The sequence below is a fragment of the Macaca thibetana genome, chromosome 15, assembly GCF_024542745.1.
Source record: "Macaca thibetana thibetana isolate TM-01 chromosome 15, ASM2454274v1, whole genome shotgun sequence".
NCBI lineage: Eukaryota > Metazoa > Chordata > Mammalia > Primates > Cercopithecidae > Macaca > Macaca thibetana.
The window spans coordinates 62,097,020-62,118,804 of record NC_065592.1 but is presented as its reverse complement, the minus strand read 5'-3'; the positions used below and the strand labels follow the sequence as shown (position 1 = coordinate 62,118,804).

The 21,785-nt window shown below is 39.0% G+C and overlaps 1 protein-coding gene across 1 annotated transcript in view; it reads left to right on the top strand.

Annotated features, from left to right (window-relative positions):
- Positions 1–3,613: 3,613 nt before the first annotated feature.
- ADAMTSL1 (ADAMTS like 1) overlaps positions 3,614–21,785 on the top strand; it is a 419,209-nt gene continuing 401,037 nt past the window's right edge. The window contains exon 1 of the mRNA XM_050761325.1: positions 3,614–4,150. Within this exon, the coding sequence (XP_050617282.1) occupies positions 4,088–4,150 (63 nt within the window). The 5' untranslated portion in view covers positions 3,614–4,087. The remainder of the gene's footprint in view (positions 4,151–21,785) is intronic.

Sequence of the window (21,785 nt, the reverse complement as noted above, 5' to 3'; positions counted from 1 at the left end):
CATTTTCTATGTAGGAGGACTGATTTCCTCATCTGCAAACTGGGGATAATAATCAGTCTCTGACTCCTAAAGTTTCTGTTCATGTCACATTAGACCATGTGTGAAAGGTGATTTGAAAACGGTAATGAATGCTCTAATGGCGTTAGTGTTAAATAGATACTAGGTGAGTTGGCAAGTTGTGGAGTAATGCTCAAATTCCAGTTCTGCCCCTGAGAATAGCAGTCTGCTTCCTATACTTTTATCTTAGTCACCCTTACTTTATTTTTCAGAATTAGCCAGGGAAATCAAACTTCACTGCATCCCTGTGAGGAAAACAAGGCTCAGATGCTGCCATAACGACCTCCTTAAAGAGGGGAGATTAGGCCCTGCCCAGCTCTTGAAATCCTCCCAGCCCTGAGTTCTTTCCAGGAGACCCTGTGTCCCCTGTAACACTGGTTTCTGCAGCTGACAGGCTAAGCAAAGAGGCTCAACCTGAAGAAAGAGACAGGTGGCTCCAGAGCAAGGCTTGTAACGAATTCTCCCCAGGGAGAGAAATACCGAAAGTTTAGCTCACTCTTTCCTCCCATAAAGCACACTGAATGTTAACAGCTTGCTTCTGTCCAAGCTGGTGTTTTTTAAATTAAGTATTGTTAAATCCATACCATTTGGAATGATGCTTCAGACAGCCCTGACACTCTCTCTTGATTCTGCTTTCATTTCACCTAATATGTTGTGCATGGAGCCAGTAACCAGTATTATTCGGCTGCCGCGGCTTCTGCTGGTGCTGCTGCTCACACACTTGCAGACGGCTTTAATTTAGATACCTGAAGAGGAAAAAAGGAATTTGGCCAACGCCCTGCTCAGATGCCATAAGGGGCCTTTTCCCGGCTGCCACTAATATGGATCTAGATTACCTAAAGTTTTATGTTATTTTTCCTAGGTGCTGAAAAAGTTTTAGACATGAGAAAGTCAAGAGACGTAGAAGCTGGAGGCTAAAATAAGATACTTTCCATCGTCAGGTAACATATACCCATAGTAAACCCTGGTAGCCTACTTTCCTTTTCCTATAAACATCCCCCTTCAACCACATCACTGCCCACATGTGAATATATGTGTGTGTATACATCATATATAGATATAAATGCATATATGTGAATATGAGATGAGGGTGGATTTCGATTTGGTTTATGGCTCAATGGCCAGTTCTAGCCAGCAAAGCTTCAGTCAAGTTACTTCACTTCTCTGAGCCTCAGTTTCCACATACATAAAATGGGGCGATTACTTAATTTCAAAAAGTAGTCACAAAGGTCAAATGAGATAAAAACTGTAAACTTATATTGTAAACCATAAAGATGGCATGTAAATTTTGGCCATTATCAAAATGAGTTCATTACCAAAACTTTCCCCAATCATCTTAACCCAACTTGATTTTGTTCTTCCTTTTCTGAAGTTATAGTAAATTTGTAATTTCCCCTGCACTGTGTAGCTCTGGATGTGCAGTTGCTTTTCCTAGTTTCTCTGGGTATTCCCAAGAGGAGACAATGCTGTGAGGAATCAGAAGCATGAGACAACGTGGTGGGCATCCTCCAGGCATTCAATAGGTGATTGAGGCCTGGACTTTAAAATAGTGTATTATTCGTTGACTTCATTGAGGTGACCATCTTGCTGTACATTAGCATGCCCATCAAAACTCCAAGGCAGAAATTTCTGACTCAAAATACCAAGGCAGTATTTATTTGCAAAGCAGAAAGGAATCTAGACTAGCATACAACTTGTTGCCAGTTATTTTCTGACCATGCTGATTATTTTTCTATTCCTCTACAAATAGTATCTTGTCGTTAGCATTGTTGCTACTTTTCTTTCTCCCATTACCTGTTCTTCCCTTTGCATCTGCTTAATGAGCAGGGTTTATGTGTGAAGAGGGAGAAGGTGGTATTAGGTAAAATGTTCCATTAATAGAACTAGTTGAAACTCTTCAGTTAATGACTCTGATAGGAGGGAAAAAAATAAACCCTTTAGCAGAAAGCTCTGGTGTGTAACAGAAAGACACATATAACATAGCTTTATATATGAAAGTTTATTTCAATCAATCACCTTTCTTTAATGTGATGAGGATTTCAGATAAAAGCAATAGTGGAAAGACAAAGTTAAGCATTTTTATATCTACTTGTGAATCCACTTTAGCTTATGAGCATTAGCTAGTTTTTGAGAGATTTGTAAAACAAATCTTTCTAAAAGGGAAAACATATTTTGAGAATAGGCTCTCTTTGTTATGGATTTGTACTATCCATTTTTCTAGGTCCACATACTTAGTATTGAAAACAAAGGTGAATCTTCGTATGACCTTGACTTTCCTAACAGCTTGAAAATAGGATTTTTAAAGTTTCTCTCTCTTTAATTGATATACCATATGAAGTAGGTAACCTAAAGTTGAACAACCTGCTTTTCTTCACCTTTTTGAAAAGCAACACAGCAGGTATGTATATAGGCAGACCTGCCTGTATTCACATGCCCATTATGGCTTGATCAGGTTTTCCATATTTGTGTATTTCATATCTCTTCTCAGTACTTTTTAATAATGAAAGGAAAGAACGTTAATTCTAAATGTCTTGTGCGTCCACCGCATATATTTCTGGGCTCTCAGGAGGTCTGTAAAGGGAAAACGTCCTGGTGACACACCTATGGCAATGTAAGGCCAAGGCTGCTCTTTTATTCTTTCAAAACTCAACGATTTCCTTTGCAGATAAGGGGAAATACATCCTTGTTTGACACTTGACACTTTTCTAAAACTGTAATAAAACCTTCCTCTGGTAGAGTCAAATCTCCCTTGCTGGTGGATTAAGCAGCTTCAGAAGCTTCCTGACCTTCTCGTTGCTGTTGCTGGCCTTGTTGTCATTTCACTGCTCATTAGCACTTCCTTCAGGGTTGGACTGGCCTCCAAGGTCATCTCGTCCAACCCTCTTGCAATAGTGGACGGAAAAATGAGGTAAAACTCAGTTCACCCTTTTCTGTATTATAGCAGCTCTGATAAAGGATGTGGGTGAGGTGCAGAGGAAGCTGAAACTTGGTTAAAAGAAGGTTTGGGGATTAACTGAGGATTTAATTCATCCTTTCTTTCTCTCCCGTGGCTAAAGCAGATAGTTGAGAGTTGGCAGTGCATCAAAACCAGGCTGCTCCTCAACCCCAAATTTCAACCCCACTCATCCTGGAGTCTTTGTTGAGGGCTTCTTTTTAAACTGGGGGATCTAAATTTCTAATTGTGCCTTTACAATTAGCAAATCTTAAATGCCTTAAATTGTCACTTTACGAAGAAGCAACTTGCTTTGTGGGTTTTTTTGTTTTTTGTTTTTTTGTTTTTCTTCCAAATTAAGTCCTTAATAACACAAAATAACTTATGCCACCGTTTAGGCTTAGTGAGGCACCTTCAGAAAATGTATAGAGTGTTTATTTTCCAAGTCAAGAGAGAAAGTAAAGAGGAACTTTATGGAGGCGAAATAAAACAGTTGTACAGAACACATTTACAGGGCACATTAAGTCGGTTTTTGTCTATGGTTCTTTCCCTTTATGGCATATGTTATATATTGACAGGGATTAAGTTTCTCTCCTGAATGGAACAATACACAGTCACAGGGAGCTACTGTACTTTACAAAGCAACAGACATCAGCACAGGCAAATGGCAAATAGAAACGCATCTCACAAAGAACTAACCAGGTCCATGGGAAGCACAGTGCTTGACTTCATCTTTTGCAATTCTGCATCTTTTGCATTTCCCTTCTCGCTCTGCTGCTCGCTCGCCTTTCTTTTTCGTCCTTTTCCCCCTTTTTTGCTCGCACTGTTACACTTTCTCTGTCCTCCTGGCTTTGTTATTCAGCATGTCTGATTAGCAGGAGCCTGATTGGCTGGCTGCCTGCTCCGAGAGAGATTCCATTCAGCTTACCCCCCCCACCCATCCACCCACCCACCCCTCGGTCAGGAAATGTGAGCGGGGCTGATGGAAGCTGATAGGCAGGACTGGAGTGTTAGCACCAGTACTGGATGTGACAGCAGGCAGAGGAGCACTTAGCAGCTTATTCAGTGTCCGATTCGGATTCCGGCAAGGATCCAAGCATGGAATGCTGCCGTCGGGCAACTCCTGGCACACTGCTCCTCTTTCTGGCTTTCCTGCTCCTGGTAAATGCCTTTTCATTTCAATACATTGCTATTGCCATTGAGTCTGGGTGCTGTGTGTGTGTGTGTGTGTGTGTGTGTGTGTGTGTGTGTGTGTGTGTGTCTTTATCTGAAAGCTCCAGGTGAAATAATGTACACGATTACAAAGAGAGAAAACTCCTTCCAGAACTTTGAACCCCAACTTCCCAAGCAAGATGAAGTCTGCAGGACTTTCTGGAATTAGTTACTGCTATATCGTAATACTGATACTGAGACATGAACTTTGGGACATACTGCATGGAGTGTGGGAGCTGAGGACTGTATACATGGTGGTGTGTATGCTCGGAATTTGGATAACAGACATCCTGAAATCAAACTCACTCACTGTGGTGTTCCGAACTTTTTGAAGGATAGGCTTTGCCGGGCTTGCCCATACTGCCTTTAATGAATTATTTTCCGCTATGCACATGTACTAAGGAGCCAGGTAAACAGGGGAATGAGAGGCTCTTTGCAGCCAACCCAGATTATAGTTCATAATTACTGCAAGTCATTTATGGATAGAAGTTAATGCTAGGATTTATGAATTGAGGATTATGGTCTTTGATCTCTAATTTACTTTTAAAGAAGAAAAAAGAATGATGACTTTTAGTACGGCTGATTGCCACAGTCATAGTGATAAGATGCTCTGCTCTTGAACATCAGTACACATTGCATTTTTGACTCAAAGTAAATGTTCCGTTGTGACTCATACTTGGTTTTATGGGCAGAAAATGAACATTTACTGTCCAAAATAAATCTACACTCAAAATATTAATAGCAATGCACATTTTTTTAAACCAGAGTGTTCTGGGCAGGCAGCTTAGTAAACCTCATCTAAAGGTTTGATTCCAAAATTTGCACACACTGATCCAAACAAATGTGATTGTAGTTTTTCCTGTCACATTTATAACATGCCAGAACTTCCTCAGAAGGTAACAAGGCAAGAAGAGAACAAGGTAAAAATGTAGCAAATGAATAGGTTGCATTGATTCCTTGATGGGGAAGGAATGTTTTGTTCTGATTAGATTCTGACACATCTGATCTGCCCTATAATTTTGAAGTAGGGAAGCAAGCCATTTGGTACAAATTGAAAAAGTCCAGGAGATTCATCAAATAGAGTAATCAGACAGATTAGATATTTTATACGTTCCCACTTCTTAATGATTTGCATCTTTGTAGCTAAGAAATTATAATGCTGCATTGCAGGTGCTATAAATATAGAAATATATTTTTAATACATTTTTCATAGAAATTTAAAGGCAAACTACATTTTAAGCATGAATGAACTGTAGGTTTTAGCTGTTCTGAAAAATATAAAGAACAGAATGTTTGGGTATGCTTTATGACTTGTGGAGCAAGCGATTTATGAAAGGTGTCTCATTTTTTCCATATGGGATGTGTTACTTGTATACACCATTAGTTTGTCTCATCTTTCCTTCTTTGTGATTTTTTTAAGTGTGTGTTATTTTCCCATTATATTGCATCATAAAGCAAATTACCAGTACACATTACTTTTTTTGATATTTTCATATGGAAGCATGATCTCATTATACTTTAATAAAACTTTCCCATTCAGGAATAGATTGTTTTGCTATCCATTTGGTAAATGCATTATATCCCACTCTGATATCTTGAATATTCATATATATATTTGAGCATATAATTTGACTTATGTGGAATGAAAAGGTATGTATGCTTATTTCAGAAGGACTTAAAACGTATCATGTTTAAATTACAATTATTGTATTATAAAGATAAAATTAAAACAAACCTAGGTTTGTTTTACCCCTGCATTTAAATGAAATGGAAATCTGAGAGTTATGCTACAAAAGAAAGAACTGACTGGTGTTTACATATATCCCTTTGCAAAGCAATAACAGCATTAGTAATTGCTGTCATGTATTTTCTGTATGAATATGGCTAGTTGTTTGAAGATCATTACAATGAATCCTTACAACAATCATGCAAATAAGACATTTTTGAACCCGTTTTTCAGGTAATGAAATAAGCTTGCATTTGAACCCAAAGGTCAAATAATGGAGGGAATAGGGCATGTTTGCTTTGTATGGTGGTTGTAAATATTTAGCAACAGTGAAAACAGTGGTGCAGGTTAGCCTGTACCCTTTGTTGGAGATATTTAGGCTTTTTGCATCATCTTGATCATTAAAGATATGTACAATATCATGAGCGCTTGTTAGACTTGCTCATTAACGGCCCCCTTTAACATTAAATTTAATTATTGGCTTAAGAGACTGACCTTTAGCCTGTTCTGTACTTGATTTAGAACTACAACTGTAGCATCATCAACTCAACCTTCAAGCTTGATAGAGAAATTGAATTGAGGGGTTTGTTTTTCCTATAGTTTTTTGGGTTTTTTTGGTTTTTTTTTTTTTTTTTTTCATTTACACATTGCAAAGATTCTGTCTATTTTTGGACTTACTTTGGGCAATTTCTAAAGGTCTCTGTAACTTAATTGGAAAAAATCCTGTCCATTTAGTGGCAAGTCCAGTTTCTACCTTATCAAAATATCCTTCATTTCATTGACAACTGAATCATCTGTATCATGACTAGGTTCTTCAGTGTATATAAATATTGAAGGTTGTTCAGCCTCCATTCTGTCAAAATCCTTTCCTCTTGGAACTTACTTCTGAGAGAATGGGCTTCCTGTGTCTTGAATCTATTTTAGGTTACCACCCATATTTTCATGCAAAGAACATATATCATAGATTTCTCTTATATTCTGGACACAATAGGACAAGTCATACTGATCAAGAGATTTCATTTGATATTCAGGTGAAATTAAACTACATAATGCCATTTTCCCAATCCTCCCATCCTGCTCTCTCGTTTTTATTCTCTGTCCTTTGTCCCAATTTGTTTAGCTCAAAAAGAATGTGGCAAAAACCATGACCGGCCATTGACATATGTGTCCATCTACACTTGAAGTCAAATCACTTCTTGTCAGAAAGGCGTTTAATCAAATTTGCATTTGCCTTTTGTTTCTTTTAAGTAGTTTTAAGCTCTTTCGCCTGCTATTGTGAGAGTTGCAAGAGTAACACTAGGAATTATAATAAAGTACATGCGTTTTTCTGTTGAATTTCTTTTTCTTCTCTGCACTAATTTATACATGGCAACTAGTCAAACACAATAGCCCATTCCCTTCAGTCCCTCTGGCACTCTCTCCCACTATTATCTAAGTGGATCTATCTTGGATGGGGAGAAGCACCATTAGCTTGTGGAATGAATGTTAAGTCCCTTATTTACAGGAGAACACAGCCTGTTCCAGCAGCTTGTATGTCTGTGTGTGTTCATGTGCATGCACAAGCACCTTTCTATAATTGTTCACTCCACACAGATTTCTTATTCTCAAGCCTAGCTTGTCCTTAAATCAAGCTTGAAGACTTTTCACATAGATCTAAAGGGCACTATGAAGCATTTAAAATTTAAAAATCACTTTCTTCAAGTTTTTGTGAAGTTTCTTATCTAGATATGGCCAGCTACATTTTTGTTTTCTCAGGCTCCTGTTTTTAGTGTTTCAGTGTGTTCAGGACCACTTTCTGGTCCCCATTATTATTTTCACATACACCATTTATGTTGCTTCATTTAAGTTGAGGGAAGAGTGTCCAATAGTGGTCACTAGTGAACTGCAGAAGAATCTTGTTATACCAGGAACATTTTTCCTTGAAAATGTATATGGATATTGAAGTATTTTGAGAGACAAAGAAAATGAATAAATAAATGCATGTATGTGTTTGTACATTTGTATATTTTAATACATGTTGGTGCCCTTTACTATTATGTATGTATAATTTGGAGAGCAGTCTTCTAGCACACCATGCAGTAGGCTATTACTCAAACTTAGGAGGTGCACAAAGTTTATTCTTATATCCTACTAACAAAATTACAGTTAGGGTTTGCCATTTTTATCAGTTAAGTGTGGTTAACCCTATACAAGTTACTCATTTTTTTTAAACTTAGTTTATTTGGGCTGTATTTTGTTTGGGGATTATATTAGCATGAGACATGGTCTGGGTGTTTTGGTTCTCCCCTTTATTATGGCTTACTCAGAAAATAATTTTAAATTCTTCCAGGAAAAATACAGTGTCCTATGAATTTCTGCTTTTCCCGAAGGACCTAGTAGAGTGCCGTGTAGATATGTGAACTAAACGAAAAGAAAAAATGACTTACAGACACTATCAAAGGGTTCTTTAATTCTTCATATTTTCAGTGATTCCTAAATTCGTATATGTAGTTCTGTTTCTTTGGTCAAGTGGCAGCTCTGCTTTTAATGCATGTATCTTTCAGTTTGCAGGAATGACACACTCTCAGGTACGGCTATATACGTTTAATTGTGCCCTCCTCTCAGTAAGCGTATTCTACTGTTTCTGTGGTCTCATGAGTAGAGTGACCCAGAAATGACCTCTTCGTAGCATAAGGACTGGAGCCTTTTCTTGAGTGAGGGCATTCCTTGAATCACCATGAATAACCTACTGGTTAAGTGTGTTGAGATAGTCACAGGAAAATGTGTCTCAATCAAGTTTTAGAGTCTTGTCATTGTTACTAATTTTCTTCTTTTAGAGAGCTGGCTTCAAACTTTGTGTTTTCACCAGAATGAGACAAGTGCATGTCATTTTCTGTCTACATCATAAAAACCATACCATGTGGTTGAATTTTGGCTTGATTGGCAGTACTGGCTCATGAGCAGCTTAGGACTGGCATACCAGAGGTGATGTAAGTCCTAAAGGATCCTAATTGAAATAGGCCAGCACAGCTGTGTGGGGAGCCTGCCTGCTAACTGGGGTAAGCTGTTGCTATCAACCCCTTCTTTCCATGAGCTCAAAAATAAATGACTAAATCTCCCCAATTCCCGAACTTCAAGATTAAAACCTACATTGAATAAAGCTTAACTGTTCTGTTTCGCCTCTCAGGGACTCTGTTAACTGGAGGACCCAGCGTGGAGGGCAGTTAGTTAAAAGTTTTCTGGCCCCGTCAAGAAGATACCCAATGGCCGTAATCTACAGCCAACAGTGACCTTGGGCTTTTTGTTTATTGTCTTTCCCAAGAAACTCAGTATTTATAAATCCATTGAAATGTTTTGCTGTATTCACAGGCATTCTTTGTTTTGATTACAGAAATATACACTATCTCATGAAGTAATTGTAACCTTTATTAGGAGAAATACCGTAATTTCTGTGTTCAGAGAGTCTCATCCCAAATTCTACCCATATATAGCTATGTGTATAGTCAGCACTTAGTAATTGCTTGTCAGAAGGCATAAATGATTCATTGTAATCTCTCAAGTATTGTATATGTAATTTTTATAGTTCTTGGGCTACTTTACATTTATCTGTGCCACTGCCCATCTCCTACTTATCTTATACTTCTGTCTGTCCCACAAAGCTGTGGGGGGCAGCAGAAGGAGTGACTTGTTCCTGCCTCTTTCAGAATGCCTGGTAATTTGATCTCAATAAATGTGGGTGAATGAATAAATAAGTGGAAAAATAAGAATGACTTGGCAAGAAAAGGTGAAAACAAGGAAAAGTACAAGTAGGAAGGAAAAATGTAAGCATTCATTTTACATGTGAGGCATTTCACTATTTCTGGTTTTAGTAAGACCAAGTCAACAACCCTAATAATTGCAAAAGAGGAATATATTCTGTATTCCTTTCTCTGTCTCTTAAATATACATAGCCACACACTGAACAACAATTAAATAACAACCCCTTTTGCTCTTGTTAATTAGAATGAATCATTTTGGATGTTTCATATATTTTTTATCCGTTTAGTTCTCAAGTATTTTTCCTTTTTCAAAACTTGTCCTCAGGAAGAAAATGATATTTACATTAGTCACAGTTTTATAAAACTTGAAAGTACTTATAATAAATTCTCATGTTAGCAGAGACAATGCTGTGGATTCACTAAAACCTATTTCTTCTTACCACTGGGTACAATGATAAACTGTATTTGCCAGCCTTCCCTGTGATTGGATGGTGCTGTGTAATTCTCATTAGTGAAAAATAGCTAGAAGTACTATACCACACTTGTAGGCCTGATCCCTCAGCTCTATGTGATCCTCCAAGCATCAAACACTCTCTTTACCTGCCTGCTGGATGCAGAGAATCCACTAGAAGAAACTTCATGACTCTAAGGAATGGCAAAGCCACCAAATGGAAGTCTAGGTCCCTGAATGACTACATGGAGCACGGCCCCTCAGTGTCACTCTCACAGACTTACACTGTGAACATTCATTTAACCATGAGCAAGAAATAAACTTTGTTTTGTGAAAACCCTGAAATTTGGGGAAAGGTATTGTTTGTTATACTGAAAACTTTTAAAAAATAACATATGCTTCAAATTTGGATGCTATGCGTGCCAGTACTTACTCATAAGTAAGTACTAATACCATTTTCCATTTATTATATGGGAAAAGAGAACTAACAAGATGCCACATCATCCTAATGGTGGTTTGATCTTTGTGGTTTGCAATTGACTGCATACCTAAACTGTGATAAGTAGTTGGGGGTATGTGTCAGTACTACAGGGAATATAGGAAAATGGGTCCACTTTTAAAACACAGAATCTGGAAGTGGATGAGAGAGTGGTAGAAAATGAGGAAAGAAAACCAAAGAGGCAAGGCTGTGGTGAAACAGTTAGAATCTCCTGGGACAGAGTGGGATCAAACAGTGAGGCCAAGGACACAGAAGCACACAGATCCAAGGGGAAGGCAAATATAACAGAAAAAGACTCTGAGAAGCTGAAACCAGGGTGCAACACTGAAACTGCTCCAAGGGCAGAATGTCGGAAAATCAGAGTGAACAATTCACAGAGAGGGGAACAGACTCCCAAAGGCAAAGAAAACAAATGTTTTGTACAGCGGTATACAAAGCAAACCACACTTCTTGAATATCCCTAGTTTTAAACAATCTTTAACACATTTTTCTTGGAGGTGTTTGAGTGCCGTGAAAGAACAGTGATTTTAGGCTGGGTGCAGTGGCTCATATCTGTAATCCCAGCACTCTGGGAGGCCGAGGAGGGTGGATCACTTGAGGTCAGGAGTTCGAGACCAGCCTGGCCAACATGGTGAAACCCCGTCTCTACTAAAAATACAAAAATTAGCTGGGGGTGGTGGCAGGCACCTGTAATCCTGGCTACTTGGGAGGCTAAGATGGATTTGCTTTAACCCAGGAGGTGGAGGTTGCAGTGAGCTGAGATCAAGTCATTGTACTCCAGCCTGGTGACAAGAACAAAACTCCATCTCCAAAACAAACAAACAAACAAAAACACAGTGGTTTTGGAATGGAACCATCTGGGCAGCAGCACTGATTCCAGCTCCATGACCGTGGCCCAGTCACACAATTCCCTTCAGCTTCTATCTGCTCATCCATGCTCTACTGCCCATTGCACCCAGCTCTCCAGGATGCTGCGACAGGCAAAGGCACTGTTAGATGTCGAGGTGTCCTGGAAACTCCCAAGTACTGTAACAATTCAGGTGATTACTCTCATTCATGTGAAAATCATTTCTCTGTCACCAACTGTCTGCCAGTGGGTAGAGCCAGGCTTCCATGGAGACAGACAAAGGTTCCATGAGAGATTAAGACACAATCTCTACAGTGAGGAACTTGGTAGTGTGTTGGACATTTTGTTGTCAAGAGTTGTTTGTTTTTTAATTTTTCAAAACACAGCTCTTCTGTAGGCAAGTTTTATGATGGACATTATTATTTTCAATTTCCCCACAAGCTGATTCATCTTGTAAATAACTCTCTGCACTTGCTTAGATGCTGTTTGTTTAACCCTTTTATCCCTGTGTAAATGTAAATCATGGCTTTCCATAGATTATGAATGTGTTATTTTCAAATTATCAGTCACTATTTGACTCTGAACATGAAAAATTATTTTTACTTTTTGTAGAGTTCATAATCTGAGTTTGTGCAACAGAACACATTGGAACAATTTTTTTAGTTAATATTCTTTAGGGAAAAACTATTCTCAAGATAAATTGTTATCTTTGAGAGGATTATCATTATGTGTGACCAATATCTAGAGAGTTTTCATCTGCCTGGTAATTTGATCTCAATAAATGTGGGTGAATGAATAATAAATGGAGATTCCCCACTATCACTGGGGAATCTGCTGCCAGATTACAATCTGTAGATAGTTTCTACTACATTGTGCTTTCTTTGCAACAAGCAAAATCCATGCAAAAAACAAATATATTCCATTTGGAATTACATTTCTGTCAGTGCAATTACTATACAAGGTTGGATCTCCCATCCTCATTAGAATTATACCTAAAGTTCTTATTAAAATAAATTAATTACAGTAAGACCAAAATGGCCTTGTGTATCAAAAGGAGGATAGTTGAAAGAAAGGGAATAGGAGAAAAATCACGTGCATGAGCATATGCCATTTATAATACAGGAGATTTATTCCACTTCTGAGGCAAGAAATTGCCGGACTCTAATAGTTTCACCACCTGTGAATTATTTGGGTGCACCTCATAAGCGGGTTCTTTCTTCTATTTGTTTAAAGAAATAAGTGGTATGTTTGCCAATTCTACACTACATTAATTTTCACGGAGTTTCCATTTTCATCTTCATTGCTTTTTCAGATTTTTTTCCAAAGCTTCTGCCATTCTCCAGCTAAAGCTTTGGGTATTTTCCCCTTCAATTTTTGTCCAGGGACTTTCTCTAAGTCAATTCAGTTTGTTGGCATAAATGTTGGGATGAAAAGAGTGTGATAACCTAAGACATCCTGACATAAATTCCAAGAGCACTAAAGAAATGAGACAGGAAATTGTGAGCAACCTATAATAAATTCAAACTGTCTAATAAAATAAATATACCTCACTTTGTTCCCATAGTAAGGTATGGTAGGGTGTCTGATTTCTCAGCCTCCTTTGCTGGCTGTCATCTCAGCCACCATCTGAAGTCTGTAAGAGTATTGTTAGAATATTGTACTTCATCAATAGAACCAGGAATGAAAAAGAGTAATGGAAACAGTAAGAACTCCTACTGTTCAGGTGTTCTTAAGTGAGATTTGAAGGGAACGTTTTCAGAACTAGCTGGTTCTTTTATTCTAGTTGTTATAACCATTTGTCACTGAAATCTAATTTAATTTCCCTAATACACCACACACTTTTAATTCTTATTTGGGGCTTGTAGCTGGTCTGAGATAACAAACATGCTTTGAAATTACTGTTATGAAGTTAATTGGCATTTAAATTCCCAGCCCATAGATTCATAGCATTTCAGAATTAAAGGGAATCTTCAATGCATGCAGAATGTGACCTCAGTTGACTGGGATCTCTTTGAAGGCAGGGGTTTTGTTTTATTTTGTCCTGAATATCTTTGTATCTCTAGCACCAGACAAAGAGTTTGATATAGAAAAAGTGTTCAATGTAAGTTTGTTGTTTGAATAAATTAATTAGTTGCCTATTCCAGCCCTTTCATTTTGCAGATAATTTAATTTAAAATATAAATGTCTGTAAAGAGATTCGAGTCATATTTATCAGGAGCACCTAGTACATAGGATCTGGATACCAGAATCTTGTGCTGTTTGCTTTGAGTCTGTTCTCCTTCTGTTGAGTTCATTCTCCTGTATTATACTGTGTGGCCCCTTAAGGACCTTTCAATAACAGCCATCATGCTGGCTTTGGTAGAGAGGGATTCAAATGTTGAAATGTCACGTGCAGAAGAAACTGAGGATCGAATGAAGCTGCTGCAAAACAATCTTGAGTTAAAACTCAAAGATCGTTGTTGGCTTATAAATATCAAGGTGACCTGACAAGAACAGAGAACTAAAATCTGTAAAGTTGTGTAAACTAAAATCTTCCCTAGAGTTGTGTCATACCAATAAGACTCATTTGTCTTGTTTCCCTATTAATGAAAAATGTGGATAATTTGGTGATGTGTGTGTGAAAATAACTTCATATGGGATCTTGCATGTAGCAGGTCTCCAAGAAGTGCTAGCTTTCTTTCCTCCCTCAATGCAAAATAGCATCTTCATTGAGAGCCTGCTATGTATCAGGCACTGTGCTAGGTATTTGCTATGCTGTGTTGAACAAAACAGACATGGTCCTAAAGATGAGTCCCTCTACATAGAATATCAGTAAGGATTTGGGACAGGGGTGAGGAAGACAGGAATTAGTTGGCTAGTACTTTCCATCGGTTTTGTGTTGCTGTCATGATATTATTTTCTTTAAACTGTATATTTAACTATTGCTGATGTAAGGGGGTTTCTGCCTAAAGAAATAGACACATTAATTCATTATTTATAGGGATTCGAGAAAGAATGTGTTAGAAAAACTCTAAATCTCTACAGATTTATATTAAGGTCATTTCTTTGACTTTTGCCTTTTTTTCCTGAAATCCTCTTTTTTAGGAATACTGAAACCTAAGCTTAATGAGTGTATTACTTTGTCTCTGTGTTTATTTGATACATAAACACCTGTCTTTTCAATCTGGAGCTATGCTGAAGTAGTAAAACCTTTCAACCAGCCCTCTTTCAGGCAAATAAAAGGCCAGTCAGCTGCCTAGAGAAGGCTAATGACAGTAGGTTTTCCCACAAAGGGTTGGCTAACTTCAGTTTGCTGGTGCTGGGACTCTTATTAAGCAGGACTGTTTTGGCTGCAAACTCCAGGATCTTGATTTTAAGAAACTCGATCAGTGGGTTTTGCCCAATTGAGAGTTCTAGATGATTTACAGCAGTGATTCTCAGACTTTTGAATTTCATAGACTATTAAAATTTCAGAAGAAAAATAAAGCTGGTTGGCAGGTAGGTAGGAGTTATGGAAAATAGAGATAAAATTTCTAATTTTTTGTATTGTTAACTAAGGATGCTAATAAAATAAATTTCTATCACCATAGTTTCATCAATGAAATAACATTAGTCAATCCTAAAGAGAGTACTTGCTTCAATGTAAGGAGCACTTTATAGACACCGCATTAAATTATCTAATTCCCAAAAGAACTCTATGGACGGAGTCATGACAATTTTCCATCTTGACAAGGAAACTGAGGCACAGAGAGGTTATGTAACATGCTTAAGATCTCTCAGTCAGTAGGGGAAGGGTACAGATTTGAACCGAGGCAGAGTTCATTCATGTCTCAACTCTCCCATTTTCTTTTACCAGTACAAGAAATTAAAGGTCATTTGAAAAAGCCAAAAGTCCCAGGTGCATGATTTCAGAAGAAAAAAATAACTAAACACGTTTAGCTTTATGGAAAGCTAACCAATGTCCTTATTGTCTTTATTATATGTGTCAACACATGCTTTGTCGTGGATTGGCCTGCTCTCTGCCAGTCACTTTCCTTGAAACACAAAGATGAACAAGACAGAGTCTTACTCCCCAGGAAGCTCACAGGCACCGAACAAAGTTTTAAAAAAAAATAATACACTGAGGCTGAGCAGAGGATATGAGGTTCTGTAGTAGCACAAAGAAGAAAACAAAGAATGGGAAGGATGCTGGCATTTTTCTGCCTGACGTGTCCCAGGCACCGTCCTAGCAGAGAATAACTCAATGGAAGTTCATCAGGCAGATAAGAGAGGGAAGAGGGGGTATTCCCAGCAGAGAGACCTGCACCGGCAAAGGCCCAGAAGAAGGAAAGGGAAGGGAAGTTCAAGGAACAGTGAGTGAATCCCTATAGCTGGAGCACAGCCAGATCATGCAGGGTGTTGCAGGCCACCCCCAGAAGCTCTGACCCAAGTTTTTGTTTTAGAAAGACAGCTGTGATGGCCACATAGAGTGGAAAGGCCTGGAGAGGAGAGGCCAAAAGTTGTAAGATTATTACACCTCTCCTGGTGAGAAGCCACGAAGGCAGTAGCAACAGCAGCAGCAGTAGTGATGACAAAGAGGCCTAAACATCCAGCTGCAAGGCTACATAGTTACTGGTAGCAAAAACCTCGTGTGAGCTCTCTTTGCTGTACCTCTTGAGGCCTCAGAGGCTCTTATAAAGTGCCAGCTGGGTGCTAGGGTTCTTTAGATCCCACTGTGTAGCATAGAACCAGGGCCTGGAACTGAGTCGGTGCTCAACAAAGGTTTGCTGAATGAAAGTGTGAAAGAGTTAGTAAATTTATTCAAGGCCCCCCAGTTAAAATTTTTGATCTATAGTTAGGGATTATTTTTCCCAAATTATCGAAGTTCAGGAGCAACAAATGTATCTGTATCCTCAAAAGTTAAGAACTTTCTGTCACTCAGCAAGGTGTGAATTGAGGCCCAAGTTTTCTGAAGAGACTGCCAAACTGTTGTGACTTAACCCTTTATTCACTCTAAGCAAACTTTTGAAAATAAATAGAGGCTATTTCAAAAGGGCAATCCTGGCCTGGCCAGCATGGTATCTCATACCTGTAGTCTCAGCACTTTGGGAGGCCAAGGCAGGAGGATCACTTGAGCCCAGGAGTTCAAGACCAGCCTGGGCAACATGGCAAAACCCCATCTCTACAAAAAATGCAAAAATTAGCCAGGCATGGTAGTGCATGCCTGTAGTCCCAGCTACTCAGGAGGCTGAAGTGGGAGGATTGCTTGAGCTGGAGAGATGGAGGCTGCAGTGAGCCAAGATGGTGCGACTACACTCCAGCCTGGGTGACAAATTGAGACCTTGTCTCAAAAAAAAAAAAAAAAAAAAAAAAAAAAGCGGAGTGGGAGTGGAAATCCTGTGCTTTTGAAAGCTTTACCTCCCTTGTGTAACACAGAGCCCATAACCGGCAGTCATTTTTATACCTTTGAGTGACTATCATTATCTGAGACTGTAGTAGTTTCCCATGTGTGATCTTTATCTGTTTTCTCACCAAACAGTGTCCTACTCCACTCCTTAGATTCATGCCACAGTTACGAATCTTTCCATGGGATGCTAGCAGATCTCTTTGCCCTAATTCTTGTAGCTTTTCACGTTGTCTAATATGGGCTCCACATGTGAAGTTCCCTTTGAAAACAGCTAAAAACGCTGGTAAAAGATGTAGCATTAAGGGTCTAAATGTATCTGCCCTGCGGTAAAAGATGTAGCGTTAAGGGTCTAAATGTATCTGCCCTGATTAAATATTAACTGTGGTCTTCAGAAAATAATCAGGCCATATCTGAAATTCCTCAGTTTATCATTTTATACTAAAAACCATAATTTGAAAAAAAAACTCCTAAGTTATATTAAAGTGAATTAAATGTCACATCAATTCTTTATATTGTTTCTTTAGTAATCAGATTGCTAAGGCATCAGATTTTTAATCAGGCATTGGAATCTGGTGTATAGAATTTCTTTTCCTAATTATAAACAAATAGTCTCCACTGTGCATGTAGCTCTTTACACAGCATTAGTACAAAATTGATTATAGCCTCGCCTCACCTCATAAAGTAGATTTGCTTTGGAACAGCATCAAATAGGTATTTATGTTTTAAATCACATGGTCCTTCTGACTTTCATTCTAATTTTGGCCAATTACCACTTTTGCTTTCCTTCCTCCTTCCCTGAAATTGACTGCAAACAGCATGAAAATGTCTTTAGACTTAGCAAAAGGGAAAAAGAAGTTAATTTCAGTCTCCTCCTAGGTGCCAAGTACTGTGCTATTTGTTTATGTATGTTATGTCATATAAGCCTGACCACAACCCATTTTACCGGTAAGAAAACTGAGTACCAAAACCTAAAAGGTGATACTAACTTCTCAACTTTTCAAGTATGCATATTCAGTGCTTATAGCAAACAAATATTGAAATATGCAGTACAGATTATTTTCCATGTTGTTTGAACTATGTTTTTGGCCTTGGTTAGCAGGAGCCTCCCCAGTGTGCTGAGTGATTTCCACAGCTTCAGAACCAAGTTCATTGCAGTTCACAGCTTGTACCGTATTTCATCGATCCTAAGATACACACTTTTTTTCTGATTGTAGCAACTTGAATGAATTTCATAATTATAGCAGCCATAGTTTAGTGAGTGGGATTTTTTAAAGGGTTCATAATGGTATATAAAATAAGAATGTCACTTCAATCTATAGTGTCTTAGGTTTGACACAATGCTGTATCAGAGTCTTTCCAATATCTAACCAATGGGAGCAAAGCTAGGCTTAAGATTCAGATGCAGAAATATGATTATGGAACCCTCTCATTCCCTGTCCTCTGATGTGGAATATTCCTGCCTTTATTTACTGATCTCCCCAATATGAGGCCCTGGAGAGAGTCTGTATGTTGGTCTCACCCTAGATCTGTTCTGTTCCTTACCAAGGTCAAAACCCTCTGCCCAGGACCTCCTTTCTTCTTAATCTAGGGGTGCCTATTTCCTTATCTGGAAGCAAGTATACCGTAATTCAGTAGCTTCCCACGTTTGGTCAGTAGCCAAATCAGTTGGACGCTTGTTAAAATTATGAAGTCTCTGGCCCCTCCTACTTCAATAAGTATAGACCTCTGGGTATTTTATTAGCTTTCTAGGTAAGTCTGATACACACCAATGTTTGATAACCACAGGAATAGTGGTTAAGAGATGGACTGCCTGGATTTCAACCCTGGTTCCACCAGTGTAACCTTTCTGTCATTTTCTGTGCCCCAGTTTCCTTGCCTGTAAAACAGGGACCAACAATGGCATGTACCTCAAAGGATCATTGTGAAGTTTAATAAAACAAGTCATGCAACCTACTCAGCACAGTACCCCACACAGGTAGCAGGTGCCCAATAAACATCAGCAATTATTACTCTCTCCCTGCAAGGCTGACATTTCCCTACCTCGTTCCAGAAACCAACCTCTTGTCTTTCCCTGGATTCACGGCAGCTGACAGTTTTGCCTCGTGACTACAGTCTTCCATGCAATCTCAAAGAAAGGGACTGAGAGGAAAAACTAAGATTGCTTTTGAATTTGTGGGGTCTGGAGCCCATTGAAGCCAGTAAGTCTAAGACAGAGTAAAGATAAAAGTTGGTTCAAGAAAGTCATCCAGTGAATTCACCCATAAATGCTTGTCTAATTTAGGGTTCTCAACCCTCTTCTGCATAAAGATCACCTCGGGAATTCCAAACAAAATATCTGGGTGCCTGGCAGCCTCCACCCCCAGGAGAGATTCTGATATGGTTGGTCTGGGGAGAGGCCCAGACATTGGCAATTTTCCCAGGTAATTTGAATGTATAGACAGAGTTGACCATCACTGATCTAACTGAATATTTAAAAGGTTCCAAAAACCTCTTAACTGTTAGGGGATATATCTCTTACATTTGAAGACGCTTTATAAACTCCCATCCTCCCTGTGAAAATCAAAAACTTAGCAGTCCCCTGTCCCTAAAACAGGGATGATATACTGATTCCAGGAACTCCTGTAGTTGATGTGAATGCACTTTGTAGATTGTAAGTAAGCGTGTGAGAGGAAGGATTCTGGTGCCTAATGTGAAGATGATCATCTGATCCTGTTACATAGCATGCACAGAGATTCAGAAATCCTCCAGTTACCAGGATGTCGTGTAATCTGAAGTATAATCCACCAGCCACTTCAATGTATACACTTTTCATTCAAAAGTAGGAACCATGAATATGTTAAATCATTTCGTAAAAGATAGAAGAAATTAAAACCTTCCTGATCCCGATTTGAAGGGACAAAATAAAACAGATACGCTGAGAGCATTCAGTCTTCCACACAGACTAGTCATCTCATCTTTTATTTTCTTTATTTTTCTTTTTCTAGATGGCCATTGTGTGAGATTAGGTATTTGGTCATATTTCCCACTGCTCTCCTCAGACTGCTAAATTTAATTCTTATCCGAATGACCGGCTTACCCATCTATATCCCACTTAATTAGACATAAAGAGATCCTAAATTCCTCTCATCTGTTGAGGAAATGATGGTAACCTGGCTTTCTCTCCTATCCTTTAACAGCAACCATCAGTTCCCCTTTTTCCCTAAAATGTCCATAAACCTTCAGTGCCTCATAGGAGTATTATGAGGATCAAATAAGTATGTGTAACTACTTTGAAAACTGTAAAACCTCAGTCATCTCGTGCTCAAAAGCCTTCACTGGCTCCAGCTGTCTGGAGTCTACTCAAGGACCAATCCCAAACCATCATTCCTACCTTACGTTCAAGTGTTTTATTGCATGTGTCCTGGCACACTGAGACCCATGCCACAGAGGAACTGGCCTGGCCAGAGCTGGAAGCAGACTGGGGTCCCACTTGTGTATCACGTAGAAGACCGCAGGAAGAAGAGTCTGAATGGGGGCTATGGGGGCTCTAGAAGAGAGAGGGAACAGAAGGAAGCTACACAGCAGAAGCAGAATAGGTGGCACAGGCAATTGATTGGAGGGAAGGAGAGGGGTAGGTGAAGGGGATGAGGAGGAAGACAGAGGAGGTTGGAGAAAGGGGAATTGTTGTATAGCAGCGTCTGTACGTTCATCAATGTGCTGGGGGAAGGACTGCTTAAAGTCTGGGGCTGCAAATACTAGGCTTGGTTTTGGATGTGCTGAGTTTAAAGTATCAACATGGCATTCAGGTAAGTGGAACTAGAATCCTGGAGACTGGAAGAGATGTAGATTTGTAAATCACCTGCAAGGAGAAGACAGTTCAAGTGAGGAAAGTGGGTAAGATCAATTGGAGCACAGAGAGAACAGGGGCCTGAGGAAAGAACCTTGGGGATGACAGCATTTGCTAGTCCAGATGAGTAAGAAAAGGCAGAGGACTAAACAGGGGAGAACTCGCTGCCAAGGAAGCCAGGGGAGCATATTCCACAGCAAGATGTGAGGGAAGGTCATAGGATGTGGTGAATTACAGGATGCTGGTGAATTTCAGAGGAGCCACGTCAACCAAGCGGTGGGCAGAAGCCAGATTACAAAACACTAGAGAATTCGGGGATATTGGGGAAGTGGGTGCAGTGAACATGGGTTAGCCTTTCAAGAAGTTTAGAACTGAAAGGAAGGCAGGCAGGAGACGAGTTAGACCTCACCACTGACAAAGTGGAGTGTAAAGGCAGGAAAACACAGAGCAGGAGCTATGTGATAAAAGGGAGCTTGGTTTTAATAAAAAGAAGAGAAAGTGCTTTCGTCTTAATAGCTCAAAGAATGCTGATAGCAGCCGTGTGTGAAATTGATTTCTGAGGCCCAGCACCAGAGACAGAGAGGCTGTGAGGCAAATGGGGTAGTAAACCATGATTTAGCACCTTCACTTTCTCTGCTTATTACAAAACAGGCTTTAAAAAAGATGCCTGTGGTGCGCCTCAGCAATCTTGATATTGTCTGTGGCCAGGATCCATTTTAATATATTCCTGCGGCATTTTTGGTAATTCTAACACTGCTTGAGACATTAATCTATTAACTTTTCACATTGCTAAGCATGTTAATGCAATTTAAATATTATTTCTCTATTAAACAATATTGAATGATGTGGAAGGAAAAAGAACTCTTCTTGCTGGAAACAAAAAGGTAACAGGCTGAAAATGCTTACACATTGAAAAGCACAGTTAAGCTTTATAAACTCTCAAAGTGTTTGCTTCTACTTTGCAAGCATTGAGAGCCAGAGAGGGCTCACAAGAATCACAAAAAATCATGTCCTGTTACATGTACTATTAAAAATAAACATTTAGTAAGTCGTTTTGCAAATGGCTCCTTAACATGATCATTTAATTGATAAATTAGAAGATGGTAGTGCTTCCCGTATGTATAATATCTGGA